Source organism: Chiloscyllium plagiosum, chromosome 41 (genome assembly GCF_004010195.1).
Source record: "Chiloscyllium plagiosum isolate BGI_BamShark_2017 chromosome 41, ASM401019v2, whole genome shotgun sequence".
Lineage (NCBI taxonomy): Eukaryota > Metazoa > Chordata > Chondrichthyes > Orectolobiformes > Hemiscylliidae > Chiloscyllium > Chiloscyllium plagiosum.
The window spans coordinates 6,831,066-6,852,277 of NC_057750.1; the positions used below are offsets into that span (position 1 = coordinate 6,831,066).

The following is a 21,212-nucleotide window of genomic DNA, read 5'->3' on the forward strand; positions in this document are numbered from 1 at the left end:
CACAGAGAGAGAGACACACAGAGAGAGAGAGAGACACACAGAGAGAGACACAGAGAGAGAGAGACACAGAGACACGAGTTAACATTAAGTACAATATGACACTTCTTCAGAATTCAGAACATTTATGGCTGTTCTGAAGAACTGGATTCTGGATATTAGTGGGATTAGAATAGATAGTTGCTTGATGACTGGTGTGGATATGATGGGCCAAAGGGCTTCATGACAGTAGCTTTAAAACAAAAACTCGAGAGAGAGGGTGTGGTGCTGGAAAAGCACAGCAGGTCAGGCAGCATCCGATGAGCAGGAGAATCGACTGTTTGGGCATGAGCCCTTCAGCAGTAATGATGAAGAGCTTATGCCTGAAACATCGATTCTCCTGCTCCTTGGATGCTGCCTGACCTGCTGTGCTTTTCCAGCACCACACAACTCTGAACACTAGCATCTGCAGTTCTCACTTTCTCCCCATTAAAAAGAAAGACATTTTCCAGCCCTTTCTGACCTAGAGAAGAGTCCTGTTTGTCTCTCCACAATTGCAAAGTTTCTCCAGCATTATTTTGTTTTGGGTCCAGATTTCCAGCATCAACAGAATTTTGCATTCAGTGAAAATAAAGTTCTGTGTCTCAAACTGCCACCCTTAGTTGCTGGAGATAAACCTTGACAAGCAAGCTAGCAATATGGAGAGACACCACATCAACATGTTCAGGCTACCCCAGATCAGGGAAGTAGATTGGGAGAAAGGGCTCAGGCTTGTAACATTCACAGACAATCCAACAAATACAAAAAAAACACCAATGTGCAGGAGCGAGGAGGAAGACATGCCCACTCACTTGCGAGGGATTTTAATAAACGGAAGTATTTGGTGTTTTAATGGCAGAGGTAAACCGTCCAGCCCAGAGATGGGACTTGAACCCAAAGCACCCGGCTCAGAAATGGTGACTCTATGGCAGTACCACCAGGGGCTGCTGCAACTGTACAATAAGCCAAATGGCTCTCCTCTTAATCTTAACGTTCTCAAAACTGGTCACATGTTGTTTGCAGAACATTAAGGGGGGAAAAGCTGCAGTTTGTTTAGATGCATTGCCAGATGGTCACTGCAGTTTGATCAGGCATTGACCAGCTCCAGGGTGAGGGTGGGGGTGGGGCACCATTTTACTTACGGAACATCTTCCCACTCGATTGTACTTCCTGCCATTTTCAGCCACTGTGTACATGTAAACATAGTTGTCGTGCGATCCAATGGCCAGGTAATTGCCATCTGTGGACAAAGAAAGCAAGATACACTTGGAATATGGTGTACAGTTCTGGTCCCCATATTTTGGGAAGGATGTGGAAGCTTTGGAAAAGGTGCAGAGGAGATTTACCAGGATGTTGCCTGGTCTGGAGGGAAGGTCTTATGAGGAAAGGCTGGGAGACTTGAACCTGTTCTCATTGGCAAGAAGGCTAAGAGGGGATTTGATAGAGACATACTAGATGATCAGAGGATTAGATAGGGTGGACAGCGAGTCTTTTTCCTAGGATGATGATGTCAGCATGTACGAGGGGACATAACTACAAATTGAGGGGTGATAGATTTAAGACAGATATCAGAGGCAGGTTCTTTACGCAGAGAGAGTGGTAAGGGCGTGGAATGCATTACCTGCTAATGGAGTTAACTCAGCCACATTAGGGGCATTTAAACAATCCTTGGATAAGCACATGGATGATTTTGGGATAGTGTAGGGGGGGACGAGCTGAGAATAGTTCACAGATTGACACAACATCAAGGGCCGAAGGGCCTGTTCTGCGCTGGATTGTTCCATGTTCTGTGATAAATGAAGATCTTCAGAGTCTGGATGAATGGCTTCAAGCTAGCCAGGGACACAAGGCCTTATCTCCCATCACAAATTGACATTTTAGTTAGGGTGGCATGGTGGCCCAGTGGTTAGCACTGCTGCCTCACAGTGCCAGAGATCCAGTTCAATTCCAGCTTTGGGTAACTGCCCATGTGGTGTTTGTACATTCTCCCAGTGTCTGCGTGGGTTTCCTCCGGGTGCTCCAGTTTCCTCCCACAATCCAAAGATGTGCAGGCGAGATGGATTGGCCATGCTAAATTGCCCCATAGTGTCCAGTGATAAGTCCATGAATAAGACATGTTTGGAGGGATATGGGTCAAGGACAGGCAGATGAGATTACAGCGGAACCTCAATTATCTGAACAACACAGGAGGGGAATATTTTGTTCAGATAGTAGATTGCCAAATAACAGTTTAGCCAAACGTTGGGACCTTGCAATCTTGTCAGATTATCCGAATTTCGGATAATCGAGACTCCTCTGTATTTTAGTCTGGGAAGATGGTGGCTGTGAACTGTTTGGATTGAGGAATCTGCTCTAGTGATGTATGAACATCAGCCACAATTCTGTTGAATGGCAGAATAAACTCAAGGGGCCCTCTGGCCTACCCCTCTTCCTATTAATATTTTCTATGCAGTACTGAGGGAGTGCCGTACTGTCAGTCAGAGATACTCTCTTTTCTGAGTATGTTCTGTGCCGTCACCAACATCAACGATAAACACAGTAACACAAACTAAGCAGCCAAGATCAGAAGAAACTACACTCAACAGGGTCGGAAGGACGCCATTCAGCCCATTAGACTAAAAGCAAGCAACAACAAAAACAGTACTGTGAAGTTAGTTCTGTAAATTCTCCTACTATCCTTTTCAAAATGGTAGACGTTTAAATGGCCAGCCAAACTGATCACATGATTTTAACCAAAATGGATAAGACAGCAGCATTCAATGGGAAGGCGCGAAAAAATAAAAACCTTCAAATCTGAAACTCGCTTCAGCTAGAATTCTCTGGTTTACCCGGAGTGGACTGGTCAGCTCCAGGCTGCGCCAGAGAGCTCTCGTACCTGGAGAATAGCTCATCACAGACAGCTTCTCATTCCCATCGGTGTGCACAGTAATGGGATCCTTTGTTTCAGCATCAATTACCATCCACCTGCAGGAGACAAGAGCCAGGGAGAGAGTCACTGTCGATGCTACCACTTGGATGTAATTAAGCGCCCAAAAAAGAGAAAAAAAAAGTTTCCATACAGGAGTGCGGTCAAACAAACTTTGAAGCACACAAGGAGAGATAGGACAGGCAATTGAAAGCGTGGCCAAGAGGCGTTTGTGTTAAATAGGAGAGGAGAGAGAAACAGATTTTAAAAAGGAGTTCTAGAGCTTGGTGCTCCAATAACTGAAAGCCCGGCTGTCAATAGCAGAGCAATTAAAAATCAGGCTACTCACGTGGTTAGAATTAGGGGAATCTGGATATTGAAGGGACTGGGAAACATGGATTTTACCCCTCTCCCCCCAATTTAACTCGAGCTTTGCCAGATCAGGAACCAGTGTAGGTCAGTGCAGAAAAAGTCAATGGGAGCGAGAGCACGTTTGGGTTTGTTGGATAGAGTCAAACTCCCGATGTTTTATTTCTTGTATGGTACTGTACAGAACTGGACTGTGTTTGTGACTGCTTATACAGAAAATATCTTAAATGTATTTTTGAAATAAATAGGGAAGTAGTAAAAAGCAAAAAAAAAAGTGTAGAAACAAAAATCAGAAATTGCTGGAAAAGCACAGCAGGTCTGGCAACATCCAGACAGTGAAATCAGAGTTAACGTTTCAGATCGAGTTCTGAGATAGGGTCACCAGACCAGAAACATTAAGTCCGATTCCTCCCCACGGATGCTGCTAAACGTGCTGAGCATTGCCAGCAATTTTGAGTTTTGTTTCGGATTAACAGCATTTACAGTTCCTTTGGTTAAGAGCAAAGGTAGCCTTGTGTATAATTCACTCCACAGAGAGTTGTACAAACAATTGCCTCAGTGTTACAGCTTTGTGTTACAACTGTTGTAGATAGAACCTCACTGAAGAGCTATTCCCTTGGACCCAGGCTGAAATTGAGAGTGTTGACAGGTCATTCAAGCAGAGGAAGATCACATACAAGCCAAACCCCACTGTGTTCAAGGACCAGAAATATTTCCTTTGCTCATCAGCAAGTACTTGTGAATGCAATGCACCCACAGGCAGAGACAAGGAGGCATATGGTTACTGTTAGAATGATACACCATTTAAGAAAACCAACACTAATTAGGGATTGGTCAACATCACGGATTAGTTTATACGATGTACAGGCACACACACACACACACACAGAAAGGAGACATCGTTGGAAAAGGTCAAGTATACAGGTCATTCTGTATTGGTAACACAAATTCCCTGTAACACGATTGATGAACTGGGGACACTGTTTCTAAAGCAGGAACTTTTAAAAACAGGTGTTGGCTGTATTGAGATTACATCATTGACACTAAGCGCTGCTTCTAATGTGCGATTTTTCTCTAATGTGCGAAAGCAATTATCGCGTTAGAAGAAACTGTACCCACAACTACTAGTAATCCAGAGGCCCGAATTAAGACGACAATAAGACAGAAGCAGGCCATTCAGCCCATCAAACCTGTTTTGCCATTCAAGGAGATCAAAACCAATCTAATAACCTTTAGCTCTACTTTCCTGGCTTGCCCACCCCTGCTTTTTAAAAAAATTGGTTTTTCTCAGCCTTGAGTATACTTGACATAGCCTAGTTTAAAAAAAGCACATCAGGTTATAGTCCAACAGGTGTAATTGGAAGCACTAGCTTTCAGAGCGCTGCTCCTTCATCAGGTGGTTGTCAAACAAATACATGACCTAACCTATACAGCCTTATGGGTTAAAGGATTCTACAGGTTCACTCCACAGACTACAGCATCTGGGAGAGATCCGGTTCATGAAAACTGGTCATCACAAAATGGAGAGAGAGAGAGAGAGAGAGAGAGAGAGAGAGAGACACATCATTCACCCATTTGCAGCCTTTACTTGGTCTGGCCTAGAGGTGAGTCCAGATCTACAGCAATGTGCTTTTTTCTGAAATGGCTACAGCTGAAAACTGCTACACTGTTAGGGTAAACAGCACGGTGGGTTTACACATGCCATGGACTTCAATGGTTCAATGTAGCAGCTCACCAACCTGCCGCCCCCCGCCCCCCAAGATTAATTAGGGATAGGCTGCAAACGCTGGCTTAGCCAACATTCATATGAAAAGTAAAAGTGACAGATATGGCACTGGGGAACTACAGGCTTGATAGGAAATAATACATTTAAATAAAGTGAGGAGTTTTAGAAATTTCACTTCAAACTGTTATTTTTATCATAATAAACTTTTCTTTTGCTTTCAGTTCCTTTTGCCTCTGTACCAGGCCACCGTGTTCTCAACTCTTCATGGCCAGCCTGGCACAGGAGGGAGGAAAGGCTTTAAAGACACTATTGACACTGTCCCTGATCACAGCATTAGTGACCAGGGAAACAGCGCACTCCCAAAATCATTCAAACTATTGACATGCCCATCAAAGCTGAACCTTATTTAGTCTCAAAATCTTAAATACTGGAGGTGGAGAAGAAAATTAAACATGGAAGCAATCCTGCTCTCCCAGTGAGGTGTCCTGCTCCAGGTGCCCAGCTGAACAGCAGATCCAGAATTGGCCTGTCGAATCAGGTGAAGTCCCACAGCACAACGTGACTCTGAGACAGTCAGACAGCACAGAAATGGACCCTGTAGTCCCAACAGGCTGTGTCAACCATGTTCCCAAACAAAACTAGTCCCACCTACCTGTATTAGGCCCATATCCCTCCAAGGAGGAAGTGAGGACTGCAGATGCTGGAGATCAGAGTCAAGAAACAGTGGGGCTGGAAAAGCAGCATCCGGGGTGCTCGAAATGTCGACTCTCCTGCTCCTTGAATGCTACCTGACCGGCTGCATTTTTCTAGCACCACACTCCTTGATGCATATCCCTCAGAGCCTTTCCTATTCATGTACTTATCCAAAATGCCTTTTAAAACATTGCAACTGTACCTGCATCCACCACTTCCCCAGGAAGTGGATTCCACACTTGAAACACCCGTGTAAAAAAGTTGCCCGTCATGTCAGTTATTAAGCCTTTCTCCCCTCATCTTGGATATATGACCCTGGTTTTGAACTCCCCTCCCAGCCAGGGGAAGACTCTTGTCATTCACTTTACCTATGCCTTTTTCGCCTGTAAATTGAGGAACTTCAACAACCGACTGCACCCCAGTCGTGCCTTCTCAAAAGCGCTAGTGTTATTGCGTTAGAACGGATATGAAAATTAAAGAGACTCTGCTAGATGTGCCTGCAGCACGATCAACGAGTACCTGGTTTGTACTTAGCAATTACCTGGAGCATGCTTACCTTGCAGTTTGCATTCCCACTGCGATAACAGACCCACTGGGATGGAAACCAACTGACTGAGCTGCATCCTGGCAAGAAATAAAGGTGGGGGGGGTGCAGGTGGGGATAAACAAAAAAAATATGTATAGTAAACCTCAAAATATAACTCATCCATTTCCTTCTGAAAATCAGATATAAGTAGAGCCTGTTATGGACCATACCAGACCCCTGCAAATATTTTAAAAAGGTGGTATCCTGGACCCTAACCTTTTTAGTTTATAAAGACAAATATAAAGCCTTGCATTCCAGATGCAACTGGACTACTCCACATTAAGCAAGACACAAATTTATTCAAACGCTAGTTAAAACAAAAACAAAAAAGGAGGAAGAACTTGAAATAATAGATACAGTAATTTTGCGTTCCAGATGCAACTGGACTACTCCACATTAAGCAAGACACAAATTTATTCAAACGCTAGTTAAAACAAAAACAACAAAAAAGGAGGAAGAACTTGAAATAATAGATACAGTAATTATTACTAATTAACTGTTCCAATATAGTACCATCCCATAAACACACCCCTTGGCAAAAAGGCAAATTCAGACACAGATTGTCTCACATGTAATCCAGCAGAATAAAAGCACCAAGTGGAAACTCCGTAGCAGTAAGGAGACATTTACTGCAGCTTCCAACTCTGCTGAGACCCCAGCAGCAACTGCTGCCTAATCTTCAAAGCTAACTAAAAATCCTTGGTCTAAGACAGCTTGACCACACCCCTTCAGGCTGCTTCTATTGTTCCAACTTTAATAAGCCCTCAAGGCCCCACAAATTGTCTATCTTCTCACAGACCTGTCCCCCAATCTCTCTAAAAGAAAACAGGACAAAAACACACCTCAAAGCCACAGTATCATCACAGGATCAAGACAGCACTTTGCAAAACGTTAAGCACGCGCATCTTTATGTTGCCAGTTTATCAAACGTGAAGGCCACCATGAACATCTTGGGATTGAGTCTCTTGTCCTATTGCTTTCTGACCAGGTTGTTATGTGCGAATTTGCGTGCGGAGGAATATCTCAAGAATTAGCAGGAGTTGACCCCATGGCTCCTAGAGCCCACTCGAATATTCAAAATGATATGACCAACACCTTAACTCAACCTTCCCGCCTCCTCCCTTGGCTCCCTGAAGGGCCGAGAGAGGGTGTCTGAATCACTGCCTCAAGAAGTTTTCAATCATGGAGCAGAAACAAATCTGAGGAGGTGGAGGAGGAGAGAACTCCAAAATATTCACAACCTTTTCAGGGACATCGTTTCTCCCCCTTTTGGTCCTAACCGACCAGTCCTTCATCTGGAGACTGCGGACCCCTGTTCTAAATTTCCCAGTGGGTGGGGAGAGCACTGTTCCTCAGCGTCTACCCTGAGAAGACCCTTCACTCAACCAAACCCCCAGAGGTCAGTCACATTTACTCACCCACATGACAGGAGACCCCCCTCACTGAAGTTGTCGTGTAATATATACAGTTACCGACAGTGACATCACAAGGACTATTCTCAGCATTTAAATAAAGCCATTAGAGGTAGCGGCAGAAGTAGGCCATTTAGCCCACTGAGACTATCCCGCTGTCCAATGACATCATGGCTGATCTGATAATCCTCAACTCCACTTTCCCACCCAACCCTTAAGCGAAATCAACCCTTAGCTAGATCGTACAATCGAGTTCTGGAGGAGGGTTACTGGACCTGAAACATTAACTCTGCTTTCTCTCCAGAGGTTTAGACTGGTGGAGTTTTGCTGATTTTGTTTCCAAGTACAATTACTGACCTGACTCTGGAAATGGCAGGTCAAAAGGAAAAAGCAAGAAAAAAAAACGTCAGAGCACAGGAACCAACTCTTCCATTCAACCAGTCCATGCCGACCATAATCCCAAACTAAACTAGTCCCACCTGCCTGCTCCTGGCCCATATGCCCCCCCAAACCTTTCCTATTCACGTACCAATACAAATATCTTTTAAGCGTTGTGACTGTACTAGCATCCACCATTTCCTCTAGAACTGTGAACAGTGTAAAAAAAGAAATTGCCTCTTGTGTCCTTTCTCTGCTTACCTTAAAAATATGCCCCCCCCGCCAATTTTGAACTCCTCCCATCCTAGGGAAGAGGTTCTCCTTATCCTTGCCCCTCATGGTTTTATAAGCCTCTATAAAAGGTCACCCCTCAGCCTCCTAACCCCCAGTGAAAAAAGTCCCAGTCTCTCCTTATTACTCAAACTGGTAAATCTTTTCTGAACCCTCCCCAGCTTAATAATATCCTTCCTATAACAGGGCAACCAGAACTGTACACAGTACTGCAGAAGAGGCCTCACCCATATTATCACCTTCCACTGTATAATCAAAGCATTTTACAGACAACCGCACAGTTTCCATCTCAGAATCATAACAGGCAATTTACAGACAGCAAGCTCCAACATTTAGAAAGATGATAATACCCAAGCACCTCCCTGCAATTTTTCAAAATAGTGATGGTAGTATCTTTTACATTCCCCAGACCTCAGAGGCTAGATGTCTGCTTTCATGCCTGACAGCACATCAGACACAGCAGCTTTCCCTCAGAATTATCACTGGAGGGTTAGGCTAGATTAATTGTCCATTTTGGTTTAAATCAGAGTAGGACGTGAACCGACAGCAGACTGAGACGAGAGCATTACCACTTGCTCACACCTTTTTACTGGTGGGTACCTGGACTCCAGGTGCCTGGTTATTTCTTTCCTTTATGCTGCCATGTGATGGGGGAATTGTTGGAAAGGCTAACATTTGTAGCAGACCCCTAACTGAACTTGAACAGTGGCCTGCCGGGGTTATTTCGGATGGCAGTTAAGAATCAAATCCCATTGCTGTGGGTTTGGAGATAAATGTAGGCTGGGCCCAAATAAGTACAGACAACTTCCTATTCTCAAAAGAAAAAAAAAAGTGAACCAAATTAGTTTTTACAACAATTAATAGCATTACCCAGTCATTATGACAGAGACTACCTTCATAATTCCAGATTTACTAACTGAATTCACATTCAGATGTGGTGGGATTTGAACCAAAGGGGGTTAGACTGGACCCTTCCAGATTTACTGCAGCATCAGCACCATCTACACCTTCGTCACCAGCTGCCTAGCACTGCACATCTGAGCCCTAGTGATAAAGTAAAGTAATGACTTGTACTTTCTCAGTGACTTACATCGAGAATCTTACTCCAGACTGGCTGGTGTGACTTGGAGTCCCAGAAATGGATCAACTTGTCTTGCCCACATGTCACAAACCTGTCCTCACCCGGGTGTGCAGAGAGTCCCCACAGCTCATCAGTATGACCCTGCGGAGGAAGAGTAACACCATGACACAAGAATCAAGTAGGGGGTTAGCATACACCTTCATCCTGAGAAACAGAAAGGCTTAAGTTTGTCCCCACACACCATTCAGTCTCTGGTCTAGAACAGGAGCAAAAAACAAAAAAAAAATGAACATATGATTTTTTTAATATCTTTGAGGAACAGCCAAAGAGGAGGATTCTGAAAAGAAATAGCTGGTCAAAGATGTACAGCATGGAAAGAGACCCTTCGGTCCAACTCGTCCATGCTGACCAGATATCCTAACTTACTCTAGTCCCATTTGCCAGCCCCTGGCCCATATCCCTCTAAACCCTTCCTATTCATATACCCACCCAGATGCCTTCTGAATGCTATAATTGTATCAGCCTCCACCACTTCCTCCTGCAGCTCATTCCATGCTCAGCAAGAAGTTGCCCCTCAAGTTCCCTTTTAAATATTTCTCCTTTCATCTTAAAGGGTATGCCCTCTAGTTTTGGACCCCCCTACCCGGAGAAAGAAAAATGACCTTGGCTATTCACACACCTCATGATTTTTATAAATCTCTAAAGGTTCCCTCCTCAGCCTCTGACACTCCAGGGAAAACAACCCCAGCCTATTCAATCACTCCCTATTGCTGAAACCCTCCAACCCTGGCAACCACCTTGTAAATCTTTTCTGAACCCTTTCAACATCCTTCCTATAGCAGGGAGGGCAGAATTGAACAGCTTTTCAAAAGTGGCCTAACCAATGTCTTGTATAGCTGCAACATGACCTCCCAACCCCTATACTCAATGCTCTAACCAATAAAGGAGAGTGTACCAAACATCATCTTGCCAGTGATGCTGCCTGACCTGCTGTGCTTTTCCAGCACCACTCTAATCTAGACTCTGGTTTCCAGCATCTGCAGTCCTTGTTTTTACCTAGTTGATTTTAACCCTACTGCGAATCCTCTTGCAAGGATGCCTGCCTTGAAGAAGTTTTCCTCCTCTCTCTACAAGAATCTGAGTGTCTCTCTCTCAATGGTCATCTCCTCTGCCCTGAAGCTCTTCAACCATGTCTTCTCTGACCCATCACCTCCATCCCCACCCCCATTCGCCTATTGTACTCTATGCTACTTTCTCCCCACCCCCACTCTTATCTTTCCACTCTGCAGGCTCCCAGCCTCATTCCTGATGAAGGGCTTTTGCCTGAAACGTCGATTTCCCTGCTCCTCGGATGCTGCCTGACCTGCTGTGCTTTTCCAGCACCGCTCTGATCTAGACTCTGTGCCTCCTCTGTCAAGGATCATGATTGGCCCATTTTTCCAAATGACTGGTCATGGCAACTATTTACTTCCTGCCCTCACTCCCCACATCTAGTGGGGACATATATTTCACGGTAGGCAAGAATAAACAATTATACTGCACCTTGCAGAGTGAAAAGGTTACCAAAAGGTACTTCATTGGGGCTTTCGAAAATTAAACACGACACTGACAAAAAGAAATATTTGGAATTTTGGGCATCTGATTTTTTTTTTTAAAAAAAAAAGAGACATTTTAAAGAAAAAGTCTTGAAGAAAACAAAAAAAAAGGACAGAAAGAGAGATAGACAGGTGGAGGGAGAGATAGACAGGTGAACTCCAGAGCATGGGCCTCAGGGAACTGAAGGCACAGTGACTGGTGGTGGATGCTCACGAGGCCAAGATTGGGGAAGAGCTGAGATTTCAGAGGGCGAGGAAAAACACAAAGATAGGCTACAGTGATTTGAAAACAAGCATGAGAACTTTACAATTGGAACCACTGTTCAAAGGGCCTAGGCAGATCAGCGAGCACTGGGTGGGTGGGGGTCGGGGCGGGGGGGGGGATGTTGGGAGAGAGTAAAACAGAACATGGCACAAACTAAAGGCACTGTTTTGATTACCTTCACTTCAGAGAATCAGAGGACACTGAAGTCATACAAAAACAAACCCACTGGTAAAAATCGTCTTTCTTCTTCAAAACGCTCAGAGCCAGCACAGGAGCTAACTAGGACCAGGTGTTTCATTTAACATGAATTCGCTTTATGGTTGTGGCCCGTAGCTCAGTGACACCCTCCATACAGTAGCCCCTTCACCCTTCGTTCCTCTTCCAGCATTGTTCCTTTAAAAAAGTGTTACACACTGCCCAATTAAAACAACCTCACCATCTTGCCTCAGCACCTTGGGAAAGCAGTCGACACTCAACCCTTTTCGCCAACCTCCCTCTCAACCAGCATTCATTCATTAGCTGCCTGAAGCATACCAGAGTACCAAAGATGCTACGCTGACTGCAGTTAAAAAAAAAGTCTTTTCCCCCCCAGGACAGAGAGCTAAAGACAATCAACATGAAAAAGGGTGAGGGGAGGGTAAAATAAAAAGGATTTTGTTCAACATTTGCAGTTTCTTACTTGTACAATAGGGCAGTATCCCCCGCTCAGTGTGCCTTGGAGGATGCAGTTCCTCGTTGTGCCAATAAATAATCCATCACCTTTTCCTTCTGCAATTGTCCTCACCGGGCCAAAGGCCTCAGGGATCTGTGTTTAATAAAAACAAATACGCAAGACAGACATTAAGGGAAACACAATTTGGATGCACCGGTGTCATCTAATAGTTGGAAGCAGAGTTATCAGGGTCATTTAAGCGACTGCTGGATATGCATGTGGATAGCAGTGAATTGAGGGGTGCGTAGATTAAATTATTTTATATTAGGATTAAATCTCGGCACAACATCGTGGGCCAAATGGCCTGTTCTGTGCTGTACTTTTCTATCTATGTTTAGCCTCTCCAGAATCAGTCAATCCATTACAGAAGGAACGTAGCGAGGTTTACACCACACCCAAAAAAAAAGGAGACTATTCAGCCCATCATATTCACACTAACTGGAAACAAGTGGTCCTGCCCAAAACTCAGCTTCCAGTTCTTGGCCTATAGCACCCTGACAGGGACAGCACCTCAAATCCACATCTAAAGCAGTTTTCTTTATATAATGATGAGGGTTTCCACATTCCAGGCAGTGAGCTCCAAGCCTCCACCATCCTGTGGATTTCCAAGTTCCCTCTAACCACAGGAGATACACAGTCTCAGGATAAAGGGTCAAATCATTTAGGATCGAGGAGGAGAAATTACTTTATTCCAAAAAAAAAAGGTTGTCTCTCTTTGGAGCTCAAGCACAAAAGGCTGTGGAGTCTCCATCACTGATAGAGAAAAGGATTTTGGTATCTCACGGAATGGCAAATATTGACTTTAAAGCTGCCCTCATATGGGGCAAGTTTGGTCTCACAGGAGACAGTGAGGACTGCAAATGCCAGCGATCAGTAAAAAGTGTGGGGTGCTGGAAAAGCACAGCAGGTCAGGCAGCTTTGGAGGAGCAGGAGAGTTGACATTTCAGGCAAAAGCTCTTCATCAGGAATGAGGTTATGCTTGAAACATTGACTCTCCTGCCCCTCAGATGCTGCCTGAGCGGCTGTGCTTTTCCAGCACCACACTCTTAGACTGAGGTTAGTCACAGGGAGACCCACAGTGGCTCGTCAGCAAGGTTACCCCAGAGGGAACCTGCCATCCCAGAGTTGAATCGGAGCACTGAAACGGGCTTCCTAATCACCTCGGTTTCCTGGACCTTGTGGTACTGCCTGTCCCAGAGGATGACTTTGCGATCTTTCCCTCCACCGGACACAAGAGTCCCATCATTCAGCACGCAGAGGCTGAAAATGCCACCTTCGTGAGCCCCCTGAACCGCTGAGCTGATCCGGTTAGTTCCTGCAAAAAAAAAAGAGAGAGAGATGAACCACATAGCAGGGAGGATAAACCATTTAGCAGAAACCAGGGGACTGCAAATAAGAAAGAAAGAGTGGGTAAAAGAGAATTAAATGTTAATCTATACCCTCCGAAAACAGGATGCACCACAGAAACATCTTGTTCCAATGTTTAAAAAAAAGCTGAAAAAGACATTTAGTTAAAATTGCCTGAATTTGCTGTTGGGGTTTTAGTCATTGAAGTGAGAACATCTTTCTCATTGATGGTCTATAATTTAAGAGGAGACGTCTTATCAGAATGCCTCTACCTTCTCCTCAGAGGGAGAGGAACCCCATTTCTGCTTTATCTTGGGACTTTAAGCCAGTTCTGCTCCCTGGCTGTGGAAGAACTCCGGTCTGGGGCATCACTGGGATGTTTCCCCATATTAAAACAAGCAGCAGGCAGCCTAGGAGGAGTGCAAGTAAGACTTTTCAGCTACATAGGTAAAGCACAATCTTAATTTACAGCCATATCAAGTAGATGCCCAACCCCAATACCTTACTGTCCAAGTCAAAATGTGGGGCACTGGGACAGCACAACAGGTCAGGCAGCACCTTACTGTCCAAGTCAGCCACCCTGTCACTTGCTCGTTCTAGACTGGTATCTTCTCTTACTGATGAAAGTCAAGTGATCAGCTGCAGGCATTAACATGGGGCAGCACAGTGGCTAGCACTGCTGCCTCACAGTGCCAGGGGCCTGGGTTCGATTCCCACCTCAGGCAACTGCCTGTGTGATGTTTGCACATTCTCCCAGTGTCTGTGTGGGTTTCCTCCCACAGTCCAAAGATGTGCAGGTTAGGAGAATTGGCTGTGCTAAATTGCCTAGTAGATTAGATTAGATTACATTACAGTATGGAAACAGGCCCAACAAGTCCACACCGACCCGCCAAAGCGTAACCCACCCATACCCCTACATTTACCCCTTACCTGCACATCTTTGGACTGTGGGAGGAAACCGGAGCACCCGGAGGAAACCCACGCAGACCCGGGGTGTTAGGTGTATTAGTCATGGGTAAACGTAGGGGAATGGATTACTCTTCAGAGATGTGGTGTGGGCTTGTTGAGCTGAAGACCCTGTTTCCATACTGTAGGCAATCATTTACATGATCCTCATTATACTCAAATTATGGGCACCCTTGTCCGAAAAGTAGAAGTTGGGATTGGTCACAGAGAGCAACAACTGATGGCAACTTTAACCTGAGTGTCAACATGCCTCAGATGAGGGCTGAGATTTAGAAGGCAGGATCTTGAAGGTAAGCTCAACTGGAGAGAGAGCTGAACCCACACTGTTGGCATCACTGTTGTAAGCCAGCTGTCTAGCTAACTGGCACTTCCTCTCCTCCACCTTTGTAGTAATCAGCTGTTCAATAATAGCATGACTGATCTGCAGCACAACTCCATCCACCAGGCTTGGGTCCATGATCCTTAAAAACTCTTGAGCCCAAAATCCCACTGTTAAAGCATTTCATGTCTTCCTCTCCCAGTCAGGATCATAAGTTTCCACTTCCCGTGTTGGTATATGGGATACACCATGGTTGGCTGTCCTATGTGATGGTGATGCCTCTTAGTCCTGGACTCACTCCAACCCCATGAAGAGGCAACACTTTCTCTCTATATCTAACCAAACTCCTTAAATACACATACGCACATCAAGGGGACTGCCCCTCAAGGTCATACAATTCAGGAACAAGTTTAGGGTGAGAGGGGAAAGGTTTAAAAGGGACCTAAGGGGCATCATTTTCACAGAGGGTGGTGCGTGTGTGGAATGAGCGGCCAGAGGAAGTGGTGGAGGCTGGTACAATGACAACATTTAAAAGGCATCTGGATGGGTATATGAATAGGAAGGGTTTGGAGGGATATAGGCCAAGTGCTGGAAAATGGAACTAGATTAATGTAGGAAAGCTGATTGATGTGGGCTGGTTAGACTGAAGGGTTTCCATGCTGTACATCTCTGACCATTCAGCCCATTGTGCCTACTCTTGCAGTCAACAGTATCAACAGATTGGTCTGAAGGCTGCCTCAGAGTTCCTTTCCTTTCTGTTCTCTATAACCATGGACTCACTTATGAGTTACACAGGTCTGTCCGATGACTGCTTTCCTTGGAGGGAAAAGGGAGGAGGAGTGACAGCAAGAGAGAATCCCAAAGACTAAAGACCCCCAGATGAAATTCCAACTCACCTCCAGGTGAGAAACCCCCTCAGTTTAGTTCTACAAGCCCCCATAACCAGAAACATCCTCTCAGCATCCACACTGTCAGAATCTTAGGTTTCAAGAAGATCACATCAGACTCTCCCAAACTCCAACGAGTACAGGCCTAACCTACTCAACCTGGCCTCAAGAGGCAACAGATTCACCCCAGGAATCAGCAGAGTGATCTTTCCCTGAACAACTACCAAAGTTTAATCCTTTAAAAGGTTCCCAGAATTGTACTCCGTACTCCAGGTGCAGTCTCAAGGCCCCGTCAAGTCAGATCAAAACTTTCAAACTTCACTCTCAATGCAATAAAGGCCGATATTGATTGGCCTGCCTCAAACGCATGCAGGTACGACAAGTTGTGACTCATAACACCCAGACTCCCCTGCACCTCAGCATTCTGCAATCCCTCACACATTAAACCTCAAAATCAGTTGCAAAGTACACTGGCATGGCCAGAGACCACACAAAAAAAAAAGGCATCATGCAAATGTACATGCCTTTCAGTTTCTGTTGTCTTTACAGCAGATTCCAGAACAGCAGGTCCAGGAACACTAGCCAGTTCTGCAATCATTACCAGTTACTTCCTTACCTTTTCCCCAAACAACCAGATTTCCACTTGAGTCACCAGTGATCACATCCCCGTTTTCAGAAAAAGCCAAACACAGAAGGTATTTGGGTTTCTCTTGCTTCTGTAAAAACAAAAAATAAAGTTTCAAAAAAATAAAAAGAATCAAGTGATTGACAGCCCCAAAAATAAAAGGCCATTCGGTCCATCACAGCTGCGCTGGCTCTTTGAAACAGTCGTCCAAATAGTCCGACATGCCTTCCACTTTCCCCATAGCCCTGCAAATTTTCTCCTTCAGAAAAATAAAAAGGACCAATCGATGTAGGGGCAGCACAGTGGCTAGCACTACTGCCTCACAGCACCAGGGACCTGGGTTCGATTCCAGCCTCGGTGTGGAGTTTGCACATTCTCCCTGCGTCTGCGTAGGGATGCTCTGGTTTCCTCCCACAGTCCAAAGGTGTGCAGGTTAGGATGGATTGGCCAAGGGAACTTGCTCCATAGTGTTCAGAGATGCACAGGCTAGGTGGATTGGCCATGAGAATTATAGGGGGTGGGATGTTTTTTGGAGGGTTGTGGACTCTATGGGCTGAATGGCCTGCTTCCACACTATTGAATAAAATAGCCAGAGCTCCCCAAATGGGTTTGTTAACCTGGGCCTATCAAGGATCTCAGTCAACTAGATCTACTCGGCCCTTGTTCCAATGACCACACGGACAGAGGCAGGAAATTGGAGTTGAGGGTTATTAGATCAGCCATGATCTCATTGAGTCCGCATTGCTGTTTAATGGGCTGAATGGTCTACTTTTGCTCCTGTGTCATCTGGTCCCTTAAATTCCCAAAAGTGCAAAAGGCTGGTGGGACTGGATTGGGTTGGGATATCCAGACAGCACGGACGCGTTGGACCAAAGGGTCTGTTTCCATGTTGTACATCTCTATGACTCTATGGCTACTTTGCCTCGACCCCGAATAAACCCAGCAGCTGAGCTCTGAGATAGAGTATAAAAAAGATTCAAATTAATCTTAAAAAAAACCTTCATCTCCAACTTAAAATAGATATCCTTTATTATGAAGCTGTCGGTCCTATTTCTAGATTCCCCAGTGGGGAGGTTTGAAGGGGGAAGAGAGAGTGGGGGAAAATCAAAGTCTTCACTATACTGGGTAGAGCCAAAGACAGCGACTGGGTCGACAGATTTATCACCTGGACAGGGACCCCTACCCTTGTCCCTACAGTCTCAGGCCCCAGTTATATGGTCTCAGAAGAGAAAGAAAAGTTTGTCTCAAAAGATTCATTATTTACAAAATGTCAAAAACTTTTGCTTTTGATTTAAGCATAATAAAAGCACAGACTGTATACAGGCCATGTTTTAACCTCTGCAGGCAAGACAGGACCAACTCCCAGTCTACATGTAATCGTCCCAATGACCACGTAAACTAATTGCCTACTAACATTTTTACATGTCCACAATTTTAAAAAGGAACACCGCACAAATCCCAGAGAGATGGGACAGTGAGGGAGTGCCATTCTCAATGACTTGTATCTCAGATATTTCCTGAAAAAACAAATTGTACTGAACAACTGACCTGATGGAATTTTACAAGAGTGCGAAAGGCATGGATAAAATGGATGGTCAGAGACCCCCACCCTCCCAGGGTGGAAACGTCAGTTACTAAGAGGATGCAGGTTTAAGGTATAAAGGAGGTGGTGGAGGGGGGATGGTGTTGATGAAGATTTGATGTATTTTTGAATGCTCGAATGGATGTTGAAATTTGATTGATCTAGAAATCCCAGCGCAGGGCTGCTATCTACCCTACACAAAATGGTGTGATGTAGATCCCCTCCTGCTCTGTGACCCTCGATCAGAGTTCCCCTTACCTCCAGCCTGGTGTTCTCATTGGGACGGGGGTTTATGAAGAGTTGGAGTGGAAAGCAGGTTGGCCACTCCCTCTGTCCGACTGAGCAGCCAATTAAGTATCACCTGAAAGGGAAGGTGCTGTTGGGATGGACTCCACACCCAATGCGACATCTAGGCCATGACATCATCGCCACAAGTTTATAAAGGACCACCGCTCAAATCCCACAGAGATGGGACAGTGACGGAGTGCCATTCTCAATGGCTTGCATCCCAGACACCTCCTGCAAAAATATTCCACTGAACAACTGGGTGGCACAATGGTTAGCACTGCTGCCTCACAGCGCCAGAGACCTGGGTTCGATTCCTGCCTCAGACGACTGTCTCTGTGGAGTTTGCACATTCGCCCCGTATCTGCGTGGGTTTCCTCCGGGTGCTCCGGTTTCCTCCCACAGTCCAAAAATGTGCAGGTTAGGTGAATTGGCCATGCTAAATTGTCCATAGTGTTAGGTGTAGGGGAATGGGTCTGGTGGGTGGCAGGTCGGTGTAGACTTGTTGGGCCGAAGGGCCTGTTTCCACACTAAGTAATCTAACCTAAACTGTTCTGATGGAATTTTACAAGATGGAGAGAGGCATGGATAGAATGAGTAGTCAGAGATTTTCCACCAGGCTAGGGTGGTAGGGTGGCATGGTGGCTCAGTGGTTAGCACTGCTGCCTCACAGCACCAGGGACTTAGGTTCAATTCCAGCCTCAGGTGATCGTCTACGTGGAGTTTGCACATTCTCCCTGTGTCTGTGTGGGTTTCCTCTGGTTGCTCCGGTTTCCTCCCACAGTCCAAAGATGTGCAAGTCAGGTGAATCGGCCATGTTAAAGTGCCCCATAGTGTTAGGTGGGTCAGTCAGAGGGAAATGGGTCTGGGTGGGTGACCCTTCAGAGGGTCAGTGTGGACTGGTTGGGCTGAAGGGCCTGTTTCCACACTGTAGGGGAATCTAACCTTAAGGATAGAAATTAGAGTTACTAAGGGATGCAGGTTTAAGGCATAAAGGGGGGGAATTAAAAGATGAGAGAGACTTTTTTTTTGTTTTTTAAAAAATAGTGCAACAAGTGTCTGGAATACACTGCCAGAGGTGGTGATAGGAACAGATAATAACAATGTTTACAATGCATCTGGACAGATGTAGGAATAGAGGGATATGGATTGTGTACAGGCAAACGGTTTTTAGTTTAGAAAGGTGTCATGTGTCAGTGCAGGGTTAGTGGGCCGAAGGGCCTGTCCCTGATCAGCTCTTCCAGTAGCACAGGGGCTTTCCCACCACCCCATCTGCAAGAACAAAGCGGCTCACCTCAAAAATGCCATGCCTCTTGGAAAGAGTGTTGCCTTCCATAGTCCAGAAGCAAATGTGGGATTTGCCGCAGGTGATGAGGAGCTGGGCTTCAGTGGGGTGGAAACTCACTGCCAGCACTGACTCGTTGGAACACTGTTTAAAAACAAAAGAATGTGGAACACACAGACAGAGGTTAGACAGACAGTCTTCGAGGAGAAAGTGAGGTCTGCAGATGCTGGAGATCAAAGTTGAAACTTTATTGCTGGAACAGCACAGCAGGTCAGGCAGCATCCAGGGAACAGGAGATTCGACGTTTCGGGCACAGGCCCTTCTTCAGGAATGTCTCTCATTCCTGAAGAAGGGCCTGTGCCCGAAACGTCGAATCTCCTGTTCCCTGGATGCTGCCTGACCTGCTGTGCTGTTCCAGCAATAAAGTTTCAACTTAGACAGACAGTCACCTGCACACAAGGAGCAAGTCATGGAGAAACTCCCTTCCAATGGGCACAAGGTGGCTACAGGTATCTGGTGTCATTTAAATTTAATAAATCTGCAAATTGAAAGCTAGTGATGGTGACCATCATCGGATATTGTAAAAGCCCATCTGGTTCACTAATGTACTTCAGGGAAGGAAATCTGCCATCCTTACCTGATCTGGCCTACGTGTGACTCCAGACCCACAGTAATGGGGGTGACTTTTAACCACCCTCTGGGGTGGTCAACTAAACCCCACAATTCACAGGCAACAGCTGTTGGTCTTCCCAGGAACAGCCATGAAGAATAAAAATGCATTATGATGTGAATTATGAGCAGATTGTATATAATTTGGTGATTCTGATCAAAGCAAAATCCTGCAGGCACTGGAAATCTGAAACAGGCTCTGAGATTGCTGAAGAAACTCAACAGGCCTGGCTCCTTCCGATGGAGAGAAATACTGGAGAGGGGGAGGGAAGGGGAGGGATAGGTGGATGGAGAGAGAGTGGGAGGGATAGGTAGGTGAGGAGAGGGAGGGTTAGGTGGATGGAGAGAAAGTGAGAGGGATAGGTAGGTGAGGAGAGGGAGGGTTAGGTGGATGGAGAGAAAGTGAGAGGGATAGGTAGGTGAGGAGAGGGAGGGTTAGGTGGATGGAGAGAAAGTGAGAGGGATAGGTAGGTGAGGAGAGGGAGGGTTAGGTGGATGGAGAGAAAGTGAGAGGGATAGGTAGGTGAGGAGAGGGAGGGTTAGGTGGATGGAGAGAAAGTGAGAGGGATAGGTAGGTGAGGAGAGGGAGGGTTAGGTGGATGGAGAGAAAGTGAGAGGGATAGGTAGGTGAGGAGAGGGAGGGTTAGGTGGATGGAGAGAAAGTGAGAGGGATAGGTAGGTGAGGAGAGGGAGGGTTAGGTGGATGGAGAGAAAGTGAGAGGGATAGGTAGGTGAGGAGAGGGAGGGTTAGGTGGATGGAGAGAAAGTGAGAGGGATAGGTAGGTGAGGAGAGGGAGGGTTAGGTGGATGGAGAGAAAGTGAGAGGGATAGGTAGGTGAGGAGAGGGAGGGTTAGGTGGATGGAGAGAGAGGGTTAAAGAATTTAGCTGAATTGTCAATGTAAGTAGAGGATGGATTCTCCAAGATTTTAATTGCGCCTAATTTAATGTTTAGAACCTTAGGCGTGAAATTAATAGCTGTGAAATTAACGCCTCGTTGCAGTTTCAGTGGCGAGCATGTTGCAGTTCTGAAGAGCTGACGGGAAATTTGTCGAAGTAGATAGCACCAGTCATAAAATAGGATCAAATATATAAATAGATCAGAAAAACCATCATTGGTTTTGTAACTCTGACGTGTCGACAGTTTGTTCTATTTTAAGTTGATAAATTGTCTCTAATCTCTTTCTCTATTTCTAAAATTTCTGTTCTTCTGATATTTTT

General features: G+C 45.5%; 1 protein-coding gene across 1 annotated transcript in view; it reads right to left on the minus strand.

Moving 5' to 3' along the window:
• LOC122542797 (echinoderm microtubule-associated protein-like 2) overlaps positions 1 to 21,212 on the minus strand; it is a 132,352-nt gene that overhangs the window by 13,574 nt on the left and 97,566 nt on the right. Inside the window, exons 10-17 of the mRNA XM_043680848.1 lie at positions 19,334 to 19,550; positions 16,164 to 16,263; positions 13,189 to 13,343; positions 11,996 to 12,121; positions 9,466 to 9,597; positions 6,265 to 6,332; positions 2,891 to 2,979; positions 1,158 to 1,255 (exon numbers count right to left, since the gene is read on the minus strand). Coding sequence (XP_043536783.1) covers positions 1,158 to 1,255; positions 2,891 to 2,979; positions 6,265 to 6,332; positions 9,466 to 9,597; positions 11,996 to 12,121; positions 13,189 to 13,343; positions 16,164 to 16,263; positions 19,334 to 19,550 — 985 coding nt within the window. The remainder of the gene's footprint in view (positions 1 to 1,157; positions 1,256 to 2,890; positions 2,980 to 6,264; positions 6,333 to 9,465; positions 9,598 to 11,995; positions 12,122 to 13,188; positions 13,344 to 16,163; positions 16,264 to 19,333; positions 19,551 to 21,212) is intronic.